General features: G+C 40.8%; 1 protein-coding gene across 10 annotated transcripts in view; it reads left to right on the forward strand.

The window, feature by feature from the left end:
• Positions 1-25,311, forward strand: part of NHSL1 (NHS like 1) — a 289,800-nt gene that overhangs the window by 202,575 nt on the left and 61,914 nt on the right. The window contains exon 1 of one of the 10 annotated variants that reach the window (XM_077486758.1): positions 7,233-7,466. The exons of the other annotated variants lie outside the window; for them this stretch is intronic. Coding sequence (XP_077342884.1) covers positions 7,274-7,466 — 193 coding nt within the window. The 5' untranslated portion in view covers positions 7,233-7,273. Of the gene's footprint in view, positions 1-7,232; positions 7,467-25,311 lie in introns of those variants that run through there. 10 annotated transcript variants of the gene reach the window in all.

The raw sequence follows: 25,311 nt of genomic DNA on the forward strand, positions 1-25,311 counted from the left end.
TGTAATACAGTGCTTACAATTGCTGCTGATCTCCTTCTGAAAATGCTAGATGACTGACTGCCTGGACTCAATACTTTCAGAGTCACTGACCGGAAAAACGTATGCGACTAGAGTGACTCAGGAGAGGTTGGAGCCGGAGGGCCGGGAGAATAGGCAGGCAAGTAGCATTATCAGAAGCAGGTCAGAAATGACAGAGCCCTTATCTCTCCCAGCACAGGAGTCCAATAATGTACAATATTTTTACAATATTTTACCTTTTCTGATACTGAATTCTACATTTGCCATCTCAGAATGCCTTTTTTATGTATTTTTATTGCACGTCTTAAAATTTACCAGTTACAGCAACTATTAATCTAATTGCACTTGTAAATCTTGTCACAATTGGCTATTAAAAAAAAAAGTTTCCTTAGTTACCAGATTGACAGTTATAATTATTCTGAACATATGGTAATTACCCTTATGCAAGAGGATTGCTTGACTAAGCCAATTATCATGTATAATCACAATCTAGGAAACCTTTTGTTCACATAATATTGCCTTATGTCTTTACAGGGGTTAAATTTGAATTCATTGGGGTAAAAGGCAGAAGAAAGATGTGTATGCAATGATCTAAAAAGGAGAGAGATTTAGGTCCGGCATTAGTGACTAAATCTAAGTATGTAAATCCTTTGTCCTAGATCCCAGAACATAAGTATGGCGTTAAATAAATTAGTCTCTGATGTGGACAGACAGAGTATTAACAGCATGCAAGTCATTAAGTGAAAGTGAGAATTCTAATCAAATATGGGTTTAGTTTACTTTTTCTATACCAGAATATGATTTCCCTCAACCTTTTAAATAGTGTTTAGAATTGGAGCTGCCTGGGCTAAGTATTACCTTAAGTAATTGTAAAGGTTAATTTTTTTTTAATTAAATGAATAAATATTTTATACTTGCCGGCTCATTGCAGTGGTATTGCACAGAGCAGCCCCAAACCTCTTCTGAGGTCCCCCGCCAGCACTTCATCTGTGTCTCACCATATAGCAAGCACTTGCTAGGGTGGCAGATGTGTGGGTCCATGGACACACACAGCACCACTTGATCCGCCCCCTACTCCCTCCTCATAGGATTTGATTGACACCGCTGCTGTTTCTGAGCCAGTGAGCACTTATGTCTCGGGGCGCAGTGCGGAATCAAGATCGGGCTCAGGTAAGTACTTAAGGAGGGGCTGAGGGAGAGCAGCTTTTAAAAGTTTTTTTTTTTTACCTTAATTCAGAGAAAATAAAAAACCTTTAGAACCACTTTAGAATTTAGAATGTTGATGAAATGATAAAAGTAATCTTTCTGCAGCCTTTATTACAATAATATCTGGTGATCTTGCAAAGAAAGATCTTTGTTCAGACGCTTGCTGTTGTTGATTGACAACTGTCTGCCAATTGTGGTAGTGTGTTGTCACCCTGTCCTACATACTGCTGATGTACACCTCAATGAGCCATGATAGTGCACACACACTGTGCATTTTCTGCCTTTTGTCACTATCACAGAAGCCTGCTTGAGCAAAGACATGCAGTTGCACTGAATCACATGCGTGTAGACAAGAAGTGGTTGCAAAGAGGCTGGAGGAGGCCTGCTGTGGTGAGATAATAAAAGATGGGGGGGAAAAAAGACTTAAAACTGTATGGGAATGTAATCCAGATACAGTTTAGATTTACTTGAAAGTGGTTGTAAACCCTTACATATACCCAGCAAAGGTTGGCTTCCAGTGATAGCAGAGGAACGAAGTAGCAGACAGAAATTACACTTAGGGTTTGATTTACTAAAACTGGAAAGTGAAAAATCTGGTGCAGCTCGGCATGGGTGGCAATTATCTTCTATCTTCAGCTTATTCAATTATACTTTGACATAAATACCTGGAAGCTGATTGGTTTCTATGCAGAGCTGCACCAGATTTTGCACTCTCCAGTTTTAGTAAATCAAACCCTTAGTGCTCTGGATTGAGACAAGTAAACACTATAGAGGGGATATGCTTTGTTCATATTTCATGTCTGAGGTTTATCACCACTGTAAGGTAAACTGCTATGCTTTCCTAGGTGGGTGAACCTAAAAGTGGCCACAGACTTAAAGAGGGATTCTGCCCAAAAAAAAATATTAAAAGCCAGCAGCTATAAATACTACAGCTGCTGACTTTTAATAAATGGACACTCACCTGTCCCGGGTTCCAGCGATGCCGGCAGCCGAGGCCGATCGACTGCTCGGGCCTCGGCTGCTGCCGCCGCCATTCGAGGTGAGGGAATCAGGAAGTAAAGCGAATCGGCTTCACTTCCCGGTTCCCTACTGCGCATGCGCGAGCCGCGCCGCGCAATAGGAAATCTCCGCGCTGTCACTGGGACCCGTGTGTGTCCCAGCAGACAGCGCGGCAGGGCAGGAAATGGCGTAGACTCCCGTGGGAGTCTATGCCCGGAAGTGGGTGAAAATACCTGTCTTTGACAGGTATCTCCACCCCCCTCCTCCCTGAAAGGTGTCAATTGTGACACCGGAGGGGGGGGGGGGGGTTCCGATCAGCGGAGGTTCCACTTTAGGGTGGAATCCCGCTTTAAAGTATAACTATACTTTTAGTGCCGTTCTTGAAAGCAGGACATTTCATTGTAAAGCCCCATATACACAATTGGATTTTTCAATGGGAAATGTTGGATGTCAGGCTGTTGGTGGAAAACCTGACCGTATGTATGCTCCATCGGACTATTGTCAGACTTTCCTCCAACAAATGTTGGCTAGCATGTCTTCAAATTTTCTGCCAACAAATGTGTGTTGGCAGATTTTCTGAGCGTGTGTACACAAGTCTGTCGGACAAAAGTCCAAAGTACAAACACGCATGCTCGGAAGCAAGGACAAGCCAGAAACGGTTGGTCTTGTAAACTAGCGTTTGTAATGGAGAATTAACATTAGTGACGCGGCAAATTATGAAATCTCGAAATGCAGCGCATATTCTCTTCTTCTTTAACGGGATAATAATGAAGATGCTTTGCTGGTGATACTGATGGAGTTATTGCAAACACATTTTCAAATGAAATAAATGAAAAACACGAAAAATAAAAGCGCGAATCAACACTTACCAAACTTCTACTAACACAAAATTAGCAGAAGGAGCCCAAAGGGTGGTGCTAAAGAGCTGAAAAACCACGTAGTACATCACTATGTTCATAATTGTTGGCCAACATTTGCGTGACCGTGTGTATGCAAGACAAGTTTGAGCCAACACCATTCAGACAAAATTCCACGGTTTTGTTGTCGGAAAGTTTGATCATGTGTATGGGGCTTACGACTTGATGGAGTTGCTGTGGGCTATGGGCGTTGGGGGTTTCCACGTTAAAATGATAACTGTATCTAAAGCAGTTATGCTTTAAGATGATCTGTATCAAATATGACTTCAGATTGAATGACATTTTCATCTCTATGGACACCTGAAGTCACTGCATATGACTAGCTTACAGAAGCTTAGAAGCTTACGGGAGCCATTAGAAGCTTTGGAAATAGTAAACATGTTAAAGCCAGTCAGCGCTATATTTTATCTTTTTACTTAATCTGTAAAATAAACAAGAATAGCAAGGCAGGAATGGCTTATGCCTAATAAGGACAAACCTTCTTTCCCACAAAAAAGTCTTTAACAAACTAAAATTTTGAAAATGATGTGTCTTTGTAGTAATAATATATAAAAACTAGGCTTGCACCGATGGCGTTTTTTTATCGGCAAGTACGAGTACCAATACTTTCGGTCAAGTACTCGCCGATACTGAATACCAATACTTTGTGGTGCAATTTGCGTCAATACAAAAAATAATTGTCACAAATCGCACTTCAAAGAATCGCATTTGAACAGGAATGCGGTGCGATTCCTATTTGAATCGCATGCAATTTTCCCCACTGCTCCTGTGCGTGTGTATAGAAAGGGAAAAGTGCCATCTAGTGGGCAGTTTAAAAAATGTTAGAACTCAAAGCACATATCTGCCCACATACAAAATAATCTACATAGGTGTCCCAGTACGCCGATGATAGCAAATCAGGACCGTTGAAGGTGCTTCCAGGGCTGGAGGAGATGTAGAGGCGATTCGCCCCCAAGCTGACATCACGTCCGCCCTATGCCCATGGGTTCCTGGAACTTCTCCTCCAGCGGCCCTGATCGGTGGACCAGAACACCTATGTATTGTAGATTTTTTTTGCATGTGGCCAGATATGTACTGTGAGTGCTAACATTTTTTAAAGTGCCCACTAGATGGAGCTTTGCCCTTTCTATACACACACACACACACACAGAGGAGTGGTGGGAGAATTCGCATGAGACTCAAACAGGAATTGCACTGCATTCTAGTTCAAAACACGTGATTCTTTACAGTGTGATTTGCGACCATTAATTTTGTATTGACGCAAATCGCACCGCAAAGTATTGGTGGGCGAGTACTGATACTCGTGCAAATGCTTGGTATTGGTGCATCCCTAATAATAGCATGTTGGGAAATGTCACTGTTACCTATGCAATACTGGAATCCAACTGAGACACCCTGTATACATCTTCCAGATTTCTGTATTGGTGTCCAAATTTTTAAGGTTGGTCCACATAGAGCAGGGACGTGCGGTGAGGTCAGTGGCTGGTGAGGCACTGGCTAGTATCAGAGCCAGATACACACAGGTTACATATGCCGCAATCGTTAGAGCGTGAGCAATAATTCTAGCACTAGACCTCTTCTGTAACGCTAAACATGTAACCTGTAAAACATGTTAAAGCGTCACCTATGGAGATTTATAAGCACTGAAGTTTGGCGCCATTCCACAAATGTGCACAACTTTAAAGTGTTAGGTATCTATTTACTCACCGTAACATCATCTTTCACATTATACAAAAAAGATTTAGCTTGAATATAACAGTACCTTTTCAATAGAATCAGTTTCTCCCTCTTAACTATGTGAGAAAAACATGGGATTGTGGGTAAATTTTATACCCATAAACACATGTTTTTCCTTGTAGTTAAGAAGGCTGGGCTGGACATGCCCCTTCTATGACACTGCAGTGAGAGGTGTGCCTCCACTGCAGCATTTTTATTGGACCAATGGTACTTTAGCATTGGTCTAAGACTCCGAGCTGTTCATTGAGCTGAGTGCCTCTGACAAGAAGTGAGAGGCACTGTGAGCTTATCCTCTATCTGCTGAAAACAGAGTGTGCCAGATTGTATTTAAAATGGCCGCACTGTATTTAGCTTCTGACAGGCTGCGCAAGGAGCCCCATATCTCTCAAACCATAGGTCATAGGAGCCCCAATTTTTACCAGTGGTGGGTTAGGACTTGGGCTACATAATCTTGCATTTTGGGGTCTCTGTGACCCCAGATCGCTGAACTACGACCCTCGAAGGTCGATTTTTTATTTTTTTTATTTTTTATGTTCACGGCAGGTGAGGCACCTGCCTCCCCTGACTGCATGTCCCTGACATAGAGGGATCTGTATGAATGGTCTCAAATGATTGCCTCTTCATCTAGCATACACATACTGTTTCAGAACTTCTTGGGGACATCCCCCTATGAGGCAGTAATGGGACTTGTTAGGACACCTCTTCTCTGATTTAGCGACCTTTCAACTACTCCAGGACCTTCAGATGTCAACCCTAATGTCCTTATCAATGTGGATATGATTGTTCACACTCCATACATAAGAAGATTATGACATTATTAAATCAGTACCACTTGTCTTGTGTATGATATTATGTATTATAAATGTGTGTGTGCCCAGTTTAAGGTAGAACTCAGGGCCAGACACCATATTGATCATCAGATGATCTGGTCATTGATCCCCTGCTGTTTAGAGCAGTTCCGGTCCATGTCCGCTCAGTTTATGCAGATCAGACAGACAGAGCCCACTTTTCTCTATGGCTGGCCAGGTGTAAATGCTGTCCATTTATACTTGACTGCCCTCCGATCCGCCTAGATGGAGGGGGGTGGATTCCCTTCCATTTTTTTTTTTAAACAGACCAGTTTGGATTGCAGGTGGGTAGGTGGACACAAGTCATAGCCCCTGTACACACGGTTGGAGAATTCGACAACCAAATCCGTCGGATTTTGTCCGTCGGATCTTGTCTGAAACTGTTGCACACGGTCGGACTAAGTTGTCGAAAAATCCGATCTTTCAGAACGTGATGATGTAATTTCGTTACGATGGGACTACATTCAGGCTAGTAGCCAATAGCTTTGATGTAGGAATTTGATCTGAGCATGCGTGGCACTTGGTCCGATCAAAATTCGCTACACATGAGCGGAGTATGTCCGACCGGCCCAGTTGGTCCGATATTCCGACGGAATCAGTCCGATGCATACCACACACAGTCGGATTATCCGACAACACGCTCCGATAGGACACATTCCGACGGATTCTCCGACCGTGTGTACAAGGGCATAGAGGTGTATGGACTGTCCGATCGGCTCTGCCTGAAAAACTGACAGGCGCACCTGATTGGGCCAGCCATGTAAAGGGGGGGGGGGGGGTTATGACTCTTGTCACTGGCTCCATCGAGTGTGAATATCTCCTAAACACTGCAAGTTTAGGAGATATTCACTGTACCTACAGGTAAGCCTTATTAGCTGTAAGTACACGTTCATAAGCAGAGTTTACTACCGCTTTAAGTACTTTCTTTCCCCGATTCTCTGCAGCCTAGTGTTACCACAAAATCAATGCATATTTACCTTTACTGGTTTGGTTATAAAGTGAAAGGAAGCTTCAGCCAACAAACCTTTTAGAGCTCTCTTATGTCAGTTATTTAGTTCTGAATAATCTTCTCTAGTAAAGCCATCTGTGGACATGGCCCTGCTAATAACTATTAGGGATGTTGCTGCATAATCTCAGATTAGGATTAATTAATAAAGGAGAACTGACTAGGATCACCAAAGCACTTGCTTTAGAAAAGAACATTGTACTTGGATTGGTATTCAACATTCAAAGTACGTTGGAGTTTTTATGGACGAAAAGGTATATGCCATTTGCTATTAAGAAGGTTGTATAACCTTTAAATAGTGAATGAAATTTGTATTTTTCACTATATTTTAGTATTATCTCTACAAAATGAAAAAAAGGCAGATACTGGGGGAGACTAGGGTTGAAGGATGGAGATTCTTGAAGGAATCTATGATCTCTGATGCTGCCCTGCTCCTTTTGTCTTTGGATTTGTGAACATAAAAAAAGGAAAAGCCGAGCCACTCCTGCTTTGGCCTCCCACTGGGAATAGCAGGCCATCCTCGGCTTTGAGAACATTTCAGAATGATTGCATACATTCATTGCTTGCCTGCAGACCCAATGGTGGGCTGCCTACACAGAGTCAAGTGGCAGGCCTATTGCGATGAGGAAGACCAGGAACTCATCCCACTCTACACTTTCAAAATGGGAAATTCCGTCACCAAGAAGCACAGCAGGAAAAAGTTACCCATGGAGGATGGAAATGAGTTCTGGCCAAGTAAGAGAACAACTTATCAAAATAGTGTTTTTTTTTAATATAATACATATATTATATGTAATCAATATAGTGCGGATTATATCATGTTGGCCTATTATGTCGAATTTACTAATGTAGTAAAGGTGAGCCAAAGGAGGTCTGTATTTGATTTTTAATTAATATTATTCCGGGCAGTTTATTCACAAATTAGTTTTTTTTTTAAAACGTCTGATATAAAGCTGATGTTTCATTGATAGAACTAAATTCCTTGGCAGCTAATGACAGATCTGCTTGAGAAGATCAGGATGGATTTATCAAAACAGCAGATCTAGAGCAGTAAATTGTTCAACGCATATCTTGACACAGGAAACATTTGTAAATCGATGTTTATCACGTATTTATTCATGGCTTATTTAGGTTAAATTGATTGCTTAGATCCTACTAAAGTGTTACCGAATGAAAAAAGAGTATGTAAGTTCCTTGTAAGTCTTGTGTATCATGCAGAAGATGAAAACTTTCCTGGTTCGATGTATAAAGTGATGGCGTTTATATAGATTCCATAGTTTTCATCACACGGTATAATAAGAGGAATTAGATGCAGGCTAGCTACTGAAATCCTTGCCTGGGCTCTGATGCACCGTTACAGATGAGAGATGGAGGGGGAGTTGGAGGAGGAGGAGGAGGGGTAAGTGAATGAGCTCAGCTGGTTGCTTTTAGGTGTATGGGTGAGATCTCTTTATGTGCCTTGCTCTCTAATATATATATCCTGCTTCTCTTATAGTGGATGCTCAGTGAGCCATGAGAGAAACCAGCATATAGGGTAGAAAGCCTCCTTCCAACAACCTACTGAGATGGTGCAACCAGACTCCGTAATAATGGGCAAAGAACTCATGAGTGTTTTTTTTTTTCCTCAGTAGAATGGCTTTTGGCCTTATATTCATGATCACAATCCAGTTATTCTATGATTTTAAATAATGGATGGTGATACTGATATAGTTAAAATAAGTGGTCCTTATTTGACAAAGTTTCGGAAGAAAGAAGTGTTCTTGATGATCTAGACAAGAAGGTCCAGGGTTCTGATCAATCAATTCCCAGCTATCATAGGTCGAAATAGAAGAACATAAAGTGGCCATCATCCTATGACTTTAGCTTTCTCAAGCGTTTTACATTCCTCTCGTCTCCAGTTATAATAAATAAAGGCCTTTCTTTGTAAGTCTAGAAATAAACAGCCAACCAGTTCCAAGGATCTTATCGTGATCACCATCAAATTTTTCTTATATCCCATATAACAGTGATGTGTGTCCCACTGCAATAATGGCACTTTATTTTAATATAGCATGTTGTAAGCTCTCCTGTCAGAACACATGAACTTTAACCTTGTTCATGAGAAGACAAGCCCCTCTTTCAGTTTTCATTTGTAAGGATTCACTGGTCCTCCTGAATAGCACTCAAAAAAAAAAAAAAAAAGAAGAAAGAATAATGGAGGAGAACACTTTCTGCTGAGGCATGTCTAGCTTTCTCTCTGTGTTCCAGAAGAATGAACTATGTGAGCCAATGCTGCTTTAGGAATAAGAATGGATTAAAAGGAAGGTTCTCTGGGCACAAAGGCTTGTTGACGTGCTACTGTTTGAGGATTAAGGTGGATAAAACGGGACTGTAAGCATTATTCTGTGGGTGCCCCTCTGAGAGTTGTGCCTCACATTCAGCATCTTTTGTACTTTCAATTGCTTTTAAACGTATTAGAATTTTCCTTTTTGTTCTAACTTTAGCAGAAAAAAAGTAAACATGACGTTTCCTAGAAGTGCTGTCATGCTACATTGATAGAAGATCTGTAACATCTAGCTCTCGAATAGGCTTGGAAGTAATAAAATGATTTACCTTGTGTTACAAAACTGCAGTACGGTCATTAAGATAACATCCCTGTGTGCTAATTCCATCAAATATCAATGCATTATCATTTGCTTTCCTCTCCCCAGCTGCTTCCTCTCATTGATTGCCTCTGGAGGCTCAGATGTGGCATCTCAAATACATTGACAGATTTTCTGCATATGATTTCATGTTGGAAAGTGCTACCTCTAGGGGATTGGATGTCATCAAATCCTTTGATTATCCTACTGGAAAATTAAAGGTTGTGTCCTTCTTGTTGGAAGGCTGTCTGTGTAAAAATAAATGTGAAATTTCAGTTTTGTAAACCTTGCTGGTATCTTGGTGGTCACTTGTATATATTTCCTGTTGAAGTGGGTACAGTTATTTCTGTACTATAGTTTGGAATTTCTGCTATTGTTTGCAGGTGGCATCATCTTGGGTAATTCAGGATACCGATGAGGTGCTTGGAGTCAGGTGCACGTTGAAGTGTTAAGCTGGTTACACATGGATCAAATTTCAGCCGGTTTAGTAAGGACTGGCCAAAATTCGGCCTGTATGTGGCCCTCTCTGCTTGACAGAGGTTGATTCTTAGCCCTTGTACACACGGTCGGACATTCCGACAACAAAATCCGACGGATTTTGTCCGAAACTTGTGTTGCATACACACGGTCGGACAAAGTTGTCGGAAAATCCGATCGTACGTAACGTGATGACGTTATTTGGTTACGCCGGGACAACATTCAGGCTAGTAGCCAATAGCTTTGGTCTAGGAATTTGATCTGAGCATGCGTGGCACTTTGTCCAATCGGAATTCTCTACACACAATCGGGCAAAGTCCGATCGGATCATGTTGTCGGAAAGTTTTATAGCCCAGCTCTAAAACAGTCCGATGGAGCCCAGACACAGTCGGATTATCCGACAACACGGTCCGATCAGACATTTTCTGTTGGAATATCTGACCGTGTGTACAAGGGCTAAGATTGGCTTCTGCCGAACGGACCTGCTGGAAAACATTCTTCAATCAGTGGCTTTCAGCTAATCAACTGCAGCGCTGAGTGTATTCTGACAGCGGAAAGTCCCACATCCATTCACTTGTGTTGATGCAGGAATCTGTCAGTTAGTCCTGGTCTTTCAGTCAGAACTAGGAACGAGATCTAGGTTGGTGTTGAGGAATTGATGCCACTTAAATAATTGGTTAGAGATCTTTTGTTACTGGCCTTCGGCACATGGTCCTTGAAGGAGGAGCAGTTGTTGATTTTTAATGCTGTGTTTGTCCCTCCTGGGGAAATTTCACTTCACCTCCAGTGCTAATTTCTGTCCTCATGGCAACATAGGACATTTAGGAATTAGTGGAAAGAGGCAGTAATTCAATTTTTACAGAGGTTTTAACTCTTTCCACTTTATCCAAAACATAAAAAAGGTTATGTTTTCCACTAATCCTATAAAATAGCTTAGATGGAGTGGATTAAAATTGAATAAGCATTTAGGGGCTTTTATTGTTTGTACCTTCATTACACATACTGTACTGATGGCAAGGTGTCACCAGGACAGGAAGTGACAAAAAAATCTGTAAAGGCTCACAGACTAACAAAAGCCTGGCAGTTGTTTTAAGCCTTTCTTTTCTTTAGTCTGGATTTTGGCTTCAATAGACCAGATTTTCTCAACCTTCTCAATGCAGAGGCACCCTTTAAATAACTTTCCAGTCTCAGGGAACCCTTGTTAAAAATGACTACATTTACAACTCATGATACATTAGTGAGCAGGTCTGCAGGAAGAATTATCCTTACATTTGTGGTCATTGGGAATAACCCCCCCCCACCCCTTACAGATAGCTATAAAGGCCATTGCTGTCACTGTGAACTTATCTCAGAGGCAGACATCGCTCATTGCTCAATGAACCCCTAGCAATCTCTGGAGGAACCTAGGGTTCCATGGAATCCTGGTTGAGAAACTCTACAATAGACTGCGAGGGGTGCAGGAACAATACTGTATATTGTACATTATTGTAACCAGGACAGAAGGACTCAGATTTCACACTGTACTTTTGAATTGGTTAGACTACTGACAGTTCTGTCTCTTTACAACTGTTATATGGACCAAAAATGTGGTGCTTCCTGGGCCAAATTTTACTTGACTTGATTGAATAGCTGAATATACTTTTCCAATATAGTAAGCTAAATGTATGATCATTGCAATTATTGTTCGGCAAGCAGTTACAAGTATTCTCAAATAATTTTATATGTATATAAAAAAAAAAGTTTGCTGAATGAAAAATTAAATTTTGAACAGTTTGAAGTTTAAATGACCCCTTTTATTGGCTAATTTAGTTGATTAAAGATTATTTTAAAGCAACTTGTTGGATTTCTTCTTCAAGCAGTATACAGTTAGCCCCTGTAATAACGGTCAGATATTCAGACAACAAAATCCATCTGATTTTTTCCTACGGATTTTGTCCGAAACTGGTGTGGCATACACAAGGTCAGACAAAGTTGTTGGAAAATCCAATCTTTCGGAACGTGATGACGTTCGTACGTTACGACGGGACTATGTTGCTGCTAGTAGCCAATATCTTTGGTCTCATAATTGGATCTGAGCATGTGTGGCACTTTGTCCGATCGGAATTCTCTACAAATGATCGGAAAAAGTCAGATCGGATTTTGTTGTCGGAAAATTTGAGGTCCTGCTCTCAAATTTTTTCCGTCGGAAAAAGTCCGATAGAGCCCACACCCAATTGGATTTTTCGACAATATAATCCGATCGGACCTTTTCCGTCTGAATTTCCGACCGTGTGTACAAAGCATTATAGAGACCCAACATGTTTGTTTGGAAAGGCAGCATTACTAAAACTCCAACTTTTCTGAATTAAAATCTCTGAAATCAGATTTGTTAATTTGCCCTAGGATCCCTTGTCACTCTAGTATTCTGTGACATCATCTCAGGTTCTGCCGCAGTCGTCCGTCTGCTGGGAGGCTGTATCCAAGAGACCTAAAGAGACTAATCGACTTAAAGTTTTTGTTTTGTCAAAACTTAATTGAACAAGCTAAAGTTATAAACTGATTGGCTGCTATACACATCTCCACCAGATTTTCACTCTCCAGTTTTAGTAAATCAGCCCCTATATGCCCTGTGCTGATTTTAAGTGAAGGAAAGTGTTATCATCAGTGACAATGTGCAACACAGCCACGTAGGCAAAAAAGCTACAGCAGCTTCTCAGGATGACATAACAACACTGCAGTAAATATACTGCATGCCAAATTGTGCTGCAGAAGGAAAGCCTGTGGGGTTTTTATAGCTTTATCATGCAATTGTATATATCTGTAAGGAAAATCTACCTTGATAACTTTTGCATTCTCTGTATAAAATGTATGATCGTCAATGGACAACACAGTCCAAGACTCTACTACGTTTTAGAGAAGCTAAATACCTCTATGCTTTAAAACGTAAAATGATCACAAATGAAATGTTATTATATACAAAGAACGTTTTAAACAACTATATAATTTATTATGTCATTATCAATGTGCAGTCATTCAGGTTTAGATGTAATGAAATTGTTCCTCTTAGATGCAGCCAACTGAACATGAAGTGTCCTGGCAGGAAATCACGTATATCCTTAGTCTGTACAGTAGTTATATTTGCATGTCCTCTCATAAATCTTTGATGTCCTTGATGACTCGTTATCCATGAATGAATATGGTATCGCTTGTTGTGGTCACTGGAGGCTACTCACACGCAAACTTTCTAGTTTGTCACTGAAAATCAAGAGAAATTAATTATTATAAGTGAAGTAAACAAGCGGTGTTAAGGATGTGTCCATGCACAGAAAAACTTTTTTTTTAAAGCATGATTAAGTTATCTTGAAGTGAGTGTGTTTTAATGTGAAGTGAACCTATCCAAGCTTACTGGAGCAGCAATACAAGGTACACGAATAGAGAATTTGGGACTTATATCTAAATATTACCTATGTTCAATGCAGCATATGCTTAATGCCAGTCTGTTTGCTAAAAACTGCTTATGCTCAGGGGAGGCAGCCATTATGCATGCTAGGACATTTTGTTCCCATATTGGGGATGCTAATTTTAGGGTAGAGTGGGGAAAGGTTAGAACCCCTGTCAGGTTTGATTGCTGTGCGTAACTCCACCAGGCGGTGTCCGTTTATGAAACTGTGAACAGAAGTGATCCCAAGGATCACTGCTGATCTCAGCTCATAAACGGTTTATGAAACAGAGATGATCGGGGGGGGGGGGACATTTTCTTCACCGATTATCTCCACATACTGAGAATCTGTCATTAATTGACACAAAAACGGACAGTTTATGAAGCTGCGATCTGAGCACTTCACTGGCGATCTGTTTCAGAAATCACACTCCTAGATTCACCAGCTCAGAGCTGGTGAATCGGGGAGTGAAGAGTGAATCCGGGGGAACTGAGGGGAAGGAGGAACATTATTAACTTCCTTCTACCTTGATCAGACCCCCCAAGACAGTAACCATGTCTCCCTGACATATTGTATATATGTATGTGTGTGTGTATATGTGTGTATATATATATATGGACACCTCAGTGTTTCGATAAATTTCTGGTACTGTAATCTCGTTATGTCTCACGAGCTTCCAGTATCGGGGACGTTCTCCAATGTTTGAAGTGTTTGTAGATCACTTCACTTCATAAAAGGAGAAGTGATCTACACCGCTTCATAAACAGGCACTCAGAGGAGAGACATCTCCTCTGTGAATGCCAGAGAATGGAGCAGTGGATATTTTCCACTGCTTCATAAACGGACACCTGTGTCTCTCAGTGACATCCCTGTGACACCAGGACAAGAAACAAGAATGGGTGTCATTAGAATAGGATGCCATAGACGGCAATATAAAAATGATTGGGAGTCTTGGCTTTCCCCACTGTACTAAATTGTGCTTTTTGTTCTGTCACCATCACTTCCTGAGGCTCTAATTTCCTGTTACTGGGATAAAAAGTGAGAGTTAAGCTACTCAAATGGGACAGGGGCTAAAATAAAAACCCAGAAGGTCTATGGTTCAGGTATAGGTTCTAAGGTCAGAAGGGTCCTAAGGTCCCAGAAGGGTTCTAAGGTCAGAAGGTCTATGGTTCAGGTCTACGTTCTAAGGTCAGAAGGTCTATAGGTTCAGGTCTAGGTTCTAAGGTCAGAAGGTCTGTGGTTCAGGTCTAGGTTCTAAGGTCAGAAGGTCTTTGGTTCAGGTCTACGTTCTAAGGTCAGAAGGTCTATAGGTTCAGGTCTAGGTTCTAAGGTCAGAAGGGTCCTAAGGTCGCAGAAGGGTTCCAGGGTCAGAAGGTCTATGGTTCTGGTCTAGGTTCTTAGGTTACAGGGTCCTAAGGTCTCAGAAAGTTTCAAACCTTTCCCCTTAGACAGCTGTTGAAAGAACTATTATTTTTTTAAAGAGTTTTGCCTTTAGATATTCTTTAGAGTTATGGTTTGTCTAATTGAAGACTTTTATTTTGTTTCGTAGTGTAAAGTTGGAATTATTTTTAGGGGCAAATTAGCCTTCTTTTGACCTAAAATCTACTCTCTAATTTGAGGTGATAGTAAACACAGTTCGGTTTTTTTAAGCACCTGCAGCAGCTGATTTTATCAATTAATATGTATGCAGATTCTTTATCTTTTTAAACGTACCTATGTCACAGTCTAGGCTTGTGCCATGATCCCTCCCTCGTGTTTCCTGTTTTAGGATGGCTCCTTTATCTTGCTGTGTGCATTGGAGCCACCCTTGCATGCAGGGACCAGAGCTGTGGCTCCATACACTGTGTGAATCAATAGAAACACACAGCCACATGATGGCAAAGCACTCCCCTCCTCCTTCTTTCTCCCCCCCCCCCCTTCCCTTCTCCAAGCTAACAGATTGGCTCCAGACAGCACTGTCCACTGTTCACTCCTTCCTGTTTTCTTTCCCAACATTCAAGGAAGGAGCACTGAGAGAGTGGGAGCACGCTTGAATGTTGTAAAGTGCCTGGGTATGAGTATTACCTAATCTGTTTACTGGGGAATATTGATTTGAATTTGCTCACTGTGTGAAGCTAAACAACACTGAGGGCTTAATACTATCTAAAGATTACAATCCTAACCCAGCAATGTTTTAAAGGGGAATAAAATGGCACATGGTTTGATGCTTGTGTATTCCAGGCATGTCTACGTCTCTTCAGGCATTCCTTGGTTGCTGACATTACCATATGAAAAGGGTGATCCATGCATATGAACACTCCATTTATTCTCAATTTTAAAGAGCTCAGCAGTTCTTGTATAGAAATGAACCCAGCCCATAGGTTTGTAGCACATTCCTGAGAATCAATTTGTTTTCTAGTTTAGTTAAATAAGGAAAAACCCATTTTTCACACGTCACTCGTTTCTATTAGGGTACCCTTTGCCCTGAAATATCACATCTTTCCCATTTTCAGTAATAACTTAAAGCATCTGCTATGATAAAAATGTAGAGGTCACTGTCGCTGGCTTTTCTTGAAAAATGTTAATTACCTGCCTGTGCCTGGCTTCAGTATTTCGTAGTCACTGACCCAAAACAAGTTCCTTATTATACTTTGCCTGCAGTGTCCATTCAGATTCCATTTTTTTCTAGAACAGCTACAATTCCAGTCCAATGCTATTGGAAGCTCTTTTTTGAAACTTGTTTGAACGTATTCTTTTCCATACCTTACCAGGTTCAGATTATTTTTTATAAAAGTGGAACTCCACCCAAAAGGTTCTGCTTTAAGGCCACCTCATCGACCCCCCCCCCCCCCCATTTGGCAGATTTTTTCTGTGTTGGGGGAGGGGTAGCGAATACCTGGTTTTGACGGGTACCTGCTCCCACTTCTGCTGGGATTGCCTAGGCGATCCCAACGGAAGTATTCCTTCCCCCCTCCTTCCCCGCAGTCTTCTGGGACACGTCACATGTCCCAAGAGACTGTGGGACCATTTACAATGCGTAGCGCCGCTCACACGTGTGCAGTGGGCACCCAGCTGTGAAGTCGCAAGCTGTCACAGCCGGATGCCCACAGTTAAGACGGTCCCTGGTGCCTTGAACATTGATACACTTGTTGTGCTATTATTTTGTGTTTCGCTAATACAATTTGTGATATACTCATAGTTACACATATATTTTTTATGTATTCAATTTCATTTTCACATAATACCTTTGTGTGTATTGGTTGTTTTCAGTTACCAACTTGTTTATTATAGTGCACTGTTCTTTTTTGGTACATGCGCCAATGTTTCCACTCACGTGGTCACATATTTTAGCTCTACACTAATTTTTTTTATAACTATAAAAGTACGCATCAAAATTCATGTTAACGCACAGAGGAAACACATGTTACTAATGCTACAAAAAAACACACTTCTGTGCTTAAACATAGAACTAAATGGGCTCTAATACTTTTAGCCATTGACCCAAACCCAAAGTGCAGATCAGGTATATCATACTGACAGGTCGCATCACTTTTATATCATACTGAGGTCAGAACATGCTTATTCAGAGTCAGTGATTTATAATATACTGAAGTCACTAGATGAGCATGACAACCAGGGAACCAGCATTTCTAGGTTAGCAGGACAACAATTTTCACAGAATAGGTCCCCTGAAGGCTCCTTCACACCTATATGTGCATTATGCATTCATTGTGATGTATTGCCATTCTGAAAGAAACGGGTTGGCCCTTCAGCGTATCACAACACACAGGCCCCAAAATAGTTCGGGCACAGTTTTTCATGCGTTGAGGATCCTTTTAACACATTGAATGTCAATGCATTACAAAACATGCTATGAAGTTATTAAGGTATTTAATTTAGTTTACAGCAAACTGGAGGAAAGTTTGTTGCATCAAACATTTTTATACTTTATTTTTCAATTATTTATTTTTTATTGTGAATAAACGTTAGTGTTATCAGTACTCGTGTAATTACTGTATGTTTTCAGAAGGTTAAACATTAAATGAAGTGCATGAAGGGAATACTGGCAGACTATAGGGTACAAATCATTATTACTGAGCAGATTTTGAATTTCTGCAGTACAGAACATGGCCTGTAGATGGCAGGAGTTCACTTTGCTACATTCCAACGTTTTCGATGGATCTATTTTAGGTGGTAAAAGCATTAATTAACTGGAGGCAATGTGATCTAGAAACTGTTGTATTGCTGTTATGGTTCATTCAGTAGCAGTATAAAAAGATTACTACTAATGTCATTACTCAGTATATGGTGTTTGTTTTTTCAAGTCTAACGACCCGAGTGGTGAGCGAGCAGGGAATGATGTGATATGATATGCCAAGCGATACATGATCCTTGAAGAGGATTGATGGGCTTTGTGCTGAAAACTCAACTTGTCTTCACACAATGTTTATAGGACAGATTGTCAGAAAGTTTGGAGTTAAAGGGAAACTCCTGGATAACTTAAGCTATTAGAGCTCTTTCACACTAATGCACTTTTTATGTGTTCCTATTTACTTACATAGGATTTACTAGGGAATAGATTTCATGCGCTTTTGTTGCCCAGGAAAAGCGTTTGAAAGGGGCCTTTAAGATGCAAGTTCTGGAATAACTTAGATATCTTCTTTAGGCTTTACACAAGTCTGAAAAACTGATCTAATTTATACACTATATTGTCAAAAGTATTCGGAGGCCTGCCTTTACACACACATGAACTTTAATGGCATCCCAGTCTTAGTCCGTAGGGTTCAATTTTGAGTCAGCCCACCCTTTGCAGCTATAACAGCTTCAACTCTTATAGGAAGGCTGTCCACATGGTTTAGGAGTGTGTCTATGGGAATCTTTAGCCACTCTTCCAGAAGTGAATTTGTGAGGTCAGGCACTGACAGGCACTGTCTTTATGGACCTTGCGTTATGCACTGGTGCGCAGTCATTTTGAAACAGAAAGGGGCCATCCCCAAACTGTTCCCAAAAAGTTGGGAGCATGAAATTGTCCAAAATGTCTTGGTAGGCTGACTTGGTATGAAACAACCCCCCACCATAATCCCACCTCCGCCAAATGATTTGGACCAGTTCACAAAGCAAGGTCCATAAAGACATGGATGAGGTGAAGAAATTGACTGGCCTGCACAGAGCCCTGACCTCAACCCAATAGAACACCTTTGGGATGAATTAGAGTAGACCACTGATGAATGGAAGATCATCCCATCCCTGCTAAATCTATTGAATATTTATCCATCTATGGCCCGGATTGCCTAGGTGATCTGAGCAGAAGTTCACACACATCCCCAAGGTGTTTGAAGCCATAGGGCTTCACAGCTGGCTTCCCTTAGTTGAGATGCCTGCACTAGAGACCCCGAAGCCTAGTGAAGACCTGGCTTAGATAATGGTGGCGCTGGATCCCTGGATAGGTAAGTGTTCTTATATTAAAAGTCAGCAGTTACAGTATTTGTAGCTGCTGACTTTCAATTTTTGGTGGGAAGACTGAAGCTGCACTTCAAGGACCAAAGATGTGCGGGATGGAGGCGGACACATGACTTATAAATAACCATTCATATTTAGAGTCCAGGCATAAACATTTAGTTATTCTATGTAACTAAGTAACTGTGGGATTGTGAATATGCTAACACAGCTTTAGAAGCCATCTGACAGGCTTGATAGAGAAGATGCCATAGCTTCATTAATTGGATATATTAACAGTAACACAGCATATGTATTCCTTATCCCTTTTAATCTAACTTTTTTGGTGTGCCTCTCCAGACACAGGGACAGTCGGTTCTCTTTCTTCATGCCACAAGACAAGTGCTCTTTGTTGATTCTGTTGTCCTTACTTTGTCACAAATACCAGTAATGAAAAACATCCTAAAGCACATGATGAGCAGATGGTTAGCATACAATCACATAGAATGATTAAGCAGTCAGAGAGGAGGTGAAAAGCTTTGTTGAAATAATGTATTTAATCACGGCATGCTGGCTGTGATAGATGGCGCTCGCCAGCCACAAGACCTGAATGGCCTGCCCACCCTTTCAAAGCTTTTTATAATGTGCTGGAATTTTGACCTGCCCGGACTGGCACATTCAGCTATATGTAAATTAACATTTGTTGAGGACAGGATTTCTTTCACTATATATATCTATCCTCTAAGTGCTCGTGGTTCTGTCTTATGCAAATGATTTATTAGCTCATCTTGTCATTGCAACCGCAACACGCATTTAACATACACCTAGGAATGGGATCTAAAATTCCTAAAAGCTTCACGCCATTTCAAATGTTTCTTCAGTCCTTTTAAGTCTGCAGATTCCATTATAAGAATACTTGGTGATGCTGCCATGAAGACCCCTTTTCAGGCACTTTCAGTTGTGGGGTTGCAACTGTCTTCTGTGTTCTTGAGTTTTCACATGCTTTCATTATGGGGCTAGAGCAACCGGGTTTACACACATTGCGCAAACATGGTCCACTGACGTCATGAATGGAAGCCAGTTCAAATCAATGATGTGCTACTGTTGCTGGATAGGAAGTGGCTGGAAAGCAAGACTTAGATTAAAAATTGGAAAAAAGAAAATAAGCACAAGATTTAAATAGTTGCCACTATCAACCAATCATGTTTCATATTTTATTTTATGGACAGTCAGAGATTGCTAGCATCACACAATTTTTGTCCAGCATTCCTCGTAACATTACAAATAAAACACTTTAAAGGTGCCCCATCCCCCACATTATAAGACATTAACTCCATTTCCTCTATATTAATTTTGATGATGGTACTTTGTTATATCTAGCTAAATTGTATTACATGAGGTTATATTCTATATTAAACTCTATATCAACTCCATTTAGCATAAAATTCTGTAAACTTTTATTCACAATGACCTAAAAAATGCTCATTGAATCTTTAAAATTCATATATATAGGCCACCAAAGGCCAATGCAATATTACAAGGCAATGAATTCCAACTTCAAATTTAAAAAATGGTTCACAATCTGCCCTCACAATGCCCACACCCTCCAGCTATATTTATCTATATGTATCTTTTTTTTTTACAAAACAAATCCCCCTTCTCTTGCCTGCTGTTGAAGTTGGGTTAACCCTGTTGGCAGATGCACAACGCATTTCATGGGTTCAGAACTTCTGTAAAACAATTAAGAGATTACAATAATAAGTCATAAGTAAGTAAGATATCAGTTGCTTCACAAAGCGAAAACAGAAGTAGGAAGGATACCAGAAGTAAAATAAGCCAATTCCACCCCAGCCCTTGGACTCAAGCTGAAGGGCCTCTTAATTCGCAGTCATGGGCAAATTTTCAGTAGGGATCAAGCAGCTACCAAAATATTTTCCATGGCAGTACCTCTGCAGATCTGGAATGGGGAACAAGGGTCAATTGGAGGTGGGGGCCCCCAACCACAAGTGTAAACTAGGCCTTAAACAAATTAAGTTATTTGGTTTTAACAGTACTGGTTGCTATCAGTTACTGTACATTTCCGTGGTCATTACTCTTTGTTCTACCTTATTAAGTAAGCATGTTTGTATGAACGAGCTTCATTATTTATAGCAGAAATAAACCTCTTTACTACTTTATAGGTCTGAGTTGTTTAGAAATGGTATATCTTGGGACAAAGGAGCTAAAACCTTATTGATTTCATGTTTCGGAAGGTTGAAAGTTCATTCACACTGATTGCATCATTGATTTTTTCCACCAATTTGATTCAAACAAGACATTCCTAGGATTAAACTCTTCTTGTTGATGTCAGCTCTCCCACAGTGAATTCATTTGTATCACCGGCTTTTATAAAAATTTGCACTTTGTTTAATAGCACAGAAATAAATTGAGAGTGCATCATTGTCTATAAGAGCCAGTGAGAAATACAATGTTATTAGTAACTAAGAAATCTTGTAGTCACAAGGTATAACAGGGCAAACATTTTGAAACATCCATTGTTATCACAGATGAAGAATAAATTGTATTTTCTTGTACCTGATGTCTTCTAGTCTCATAGGTGCATATGTAAAAAAATAATACCCCCCTTCTGCATTAGCCCTGCTGTATTCTAGACTTGTAACAGTAGGTACAAAGCTCCTCCTTATTGCGTGCTAAGATATGATGGCGCATAGATTCACATCAGCCATGACGGTTCCCAGTATGGTCCTGGAGCCTTGTCCTTCTATGTGATCATGCAATAAAGAAAATCTATGCACTCAAACAAGCTTGTGTGTGTGCTGAAGACATATCTTATTCATGTTAACCACCGAGACCATTCGGGAGTCAATGCAGCACCCTTTTGACCAGGTGTCTCAAACTGGCAGCCCCTCCAGCTGTTGCGGAACTATAAGACCCATCATGCCTCTGCCTGAGGGAGTCATGCTTGTAACTGTCAGCCTTGCAATGCCTCATGGGACTTATAGTTTGGCAACAGCTGGAGGGCTGCCAGTTTAAGACCCCTGCTTTTGACTATATGATTGGTTCCAGTATAGTGTGCAAAAAAAAATCTACTCCTTGTAGCAGTATGTGGTGCAGGACCATAAGCAGCATATGCAGATTAGGGTTTTAGGCTAAAATCATCCTTTGCCGTTGAATGTATAACAAATGAGGATCTAGTTGTTGGAGTGGTTGATAGATTTGGGCTGATGAGTGTTGGCTGTATGATGAATGCAGTAATCCTGAATTAGATTTAGTCTTCTAAATGAAAAATAGTAAATACGGATGTTGAGCAAAGGGGAATGTGGCTCAAACATGCAGGTGATCCTACTTGGGGAATGTGTTTTTATAAATGTTGAGGATGTTGTGAGACACATTTGTCAGCAACAAAGTCACGAAGATCAGGAAGCTAATCATTTGATGCTTTCTAAAGTTGCCCATTAGAGTCGTTTCGAGACCCATGAATTACCTTCTTTGTGTAGCCTTCTAGAAAATCATACTACCTACGGTACAGACTTTAAGTCTATGTATAGTTAAATGGTTTTCTTTTAAAATTCTCTTACCCTCCCCTGTAAATTCCATCTCGTATTTTCTACTTACATTCCCAAGGAGTGAAGAAATCCTCTTGTTTGCCCCTGTGACATCATCACAAGATCCACCAAAAACCCAAGAGACAGGATGCAAAAGGGCACCCTGCGTCACTTATTCCAGGATTGAGGGCTCCCTGTTGGATTATATATGCTGTGCTGATTGGCAGGGAGATAAGCAAGAAGAGTGACAATGCTGCTAACCCTATTGCTCAGCATAAGTAATAATTCTGCTGCACAGAAAAAAGCCCTTTAAGTAGAAAGGATCACCCGGTACTTATTAAGAAAACAAAGGAGCTTGAGCAACTTAAACAGGAACTCAAAAGGGAGTTTTCCTCCTGCAACATCCCCATATCATCTACAATCTAAAAATGGAAATTTTTTATTTTTTTGCTTGTTTATATTTCTTTAAATTTCTCCCCCTGCCACCATTTTTGCCTAGACGAGAGTTACATATATCAACTCCCGCAGCTTCCTGAGACATGCATGCCACATCACAGAAGCTGCATGAGCAATAACCGGTGGTGAGCCTGGTGCACATCATCAGGGATCATCAGAGAGAAAGATGATGGCATGGAACCCAGGGTGTGGCAGGGGACTGCAGCAGGACAACGCTGCCTTGGCTGGACAGGTGAATTGAATGTGTATTGAGGACAGCCTTTGATAAGCCTGGGGGGATTGTGAGACCAAAGTTCCTCTTTAATTTTGGCAACTTTGTTTTTTATTAAAGACTCTTTGGTATGCTGATTTTTACTCTTTGCCTATGGTTATTCTTTAAAATGGTTGTATCTAGAAGATTAAGACCAAACTAATTTTAGTAGGCACTTGTTTCTGATTAAAAAACAAAGGAAAAATTCCAACCAGTCTGCAACAAACCAAAGTGTCCTGTCTAATGTTTCACATTAAAACCAGGGCTTTAGTTTGCACAAATTTACAAATATATGTGTAAGCTGCAGGGCCACTTCACGACACTGTGTACTGCGGTCCTAACTATATAAATGTTGAGCGTCTCCAAAATTGGAGCACATATAAAACAATGGATAGATTAAGGGCAGGTATGCACGGAAGGAGCCCCACCCCTCATTAAAGGTATAGGATCGCACTGGACACCCATCTATAGCATGATGGCAGTGAAGGTATCCAGTGCGTCCCTTCACCATTGCAGCAAGGAGTGCATAGAAGGGCGACTCATGTCTGGTTAACCGCTTCCAATTGAAACACTTTTTTCTTTTCAGAAAGACCTTTAAACCCCCTAGCGGTAATCCCGAGTCTGGCTCGGGTTAGGAATTTACTGATAGGAGCGGTAACCCCGAGCCAGACTCGGGATCGCATCGCTGGATGCAGGGGAGGACACAGTGAGACTTATGCCGCGTACACACGAGCGGACTGTATGGCGTACTTAGTTCGTCATACAATCCGACGGACAGTCCGTCGTACTTTCGACTGAACGGACTTGACCACACACGGATGCACAAACAGTCCGTCGAAAGCTTGCGCGATGACGTGTACAGCACGTACGATGGGACTAGAAATAGGAAGTCCAAGACACAGCAAAGCACCCTTCCGCCGTGTAAATCCTTTCTGGGCATGCGCCATTCTTAGTCCGTCGAACTAGCATACTGACGAGCGGATTGTCAGCTGAAACCAAAGTACGACGGACAGAATTTCGAAAAATCCGAAATTCCTAGTACGCCGGACTGCACGCTGAAAAAGTCAGCTGAAGCCCACACACGAGCGGATTGTCCGCTGAAATGTGTTTCGACGGACTAAGTACGCCATACAGTCCACTCGTGTGTACGCGGCATTACTTACCTTGTCCCCTGGATCCAGCGATGCCCTCCGCGCTGTGTGATCGAGCTGTCCTCCGCTCGATTCACAGTGCCGAATGCCGGCGAGCTCCGTTCCCTGCAACGTTACGGCGCACAGGAGCGGAGAACGGCGGCAAATTCAAAAAGTAAAAGTACACAAAACACACACAGCACTGTAATCTTACAGATTACAGTACTGTATTAAAAAATTACACACCCCCTTTGTCCCTAGTGGTCTGTGCAGTGCCCTGCATGCATTTTTATATTATAAATACTGTTTTTTCTGCCTTGAATTTGGAGATTGTCCATAGCAACCAAAAACTGTCCCTTTTTCAGTGTTTTAGGATTTGATTACATTATTGAATATTTTTTATTATTCTTTATTATATTATAAAGTTTATCATACCCGGGATGTCTGCTAGACTCTGGTTTGAACATATTTAAGAGAGTTATTCCTAAGAGTTACAGGACTACAATATAAAACGCAAAATTTCCATGCAAAATAATTGTACCGCTTTCAGCACCTAAACCAGACTGAATCATACCGCCAGGGAGGTTAACGTCTATGTCTTGCATATGAGTGGTCACAGACTGGCAGATATATGATGTTATACACTGTAAAAAAAAAATGGCAGCAGCCTTATCTTTTGGTTATATTTGATTACAGGTTCAATTTGATGATACATTTCCAGTTTTAGTGATTGAACTTTCTTTCAACCTTGGCGCTGCAAACTTATCTGTTGCAATCATTTGCATCAAGAGTACTGTCACGTTATCTGAGTGTTTTGAATTGGTATCAGTTGGCTTTTATCTAATGATAATGGGTTATTTTACCTGTAATTTATGTGGCACTTCACATGTCCCTTGTATTTGTTTTTCTGTTTGCTAGGAAGACATATTCTTTTCCCATATCTGGTTCTGTGCTCCATTTTCTGTTTATTCAGTGCTGAATTACACCATGTCTAGCCATAATCACGGATTTAATATTTACTGAAAACATCTTTATTGTTCATATTCTAGCAGTTTAATAGTACAGTGCTTAACCATGGTTGTATTGTTTTAAATGCACAAATATACTGGCTTTGACATTTACAGGACACATAACCTTTCCTGCTGCCTGTGTTAATTAAATACTTCTCAGATCAAATTGGGACACAATGTGATTTTCATCTATGACGTGACTAGTCTGTGCCTGCCTGTGTATAATCAATTAAGATATGCAATGGCACAAACACTAT

Source organism: Lithobates pipiens, unplaced genomic scaffold, assembly GCF_037356315.1.
Source record: "Lithobates pipiens isolate NorthernLeopardFrog02 unplaced genomic scaffold, aLitPip1_a1.2 Scaffold_18, whole genome shotgun sequence".
Lineage (NCBI taxonomy): Eukaryota > Metazoa > Chordata > Amphibia > Anura > Ranidae > Lithobates > Lithobates pipiens.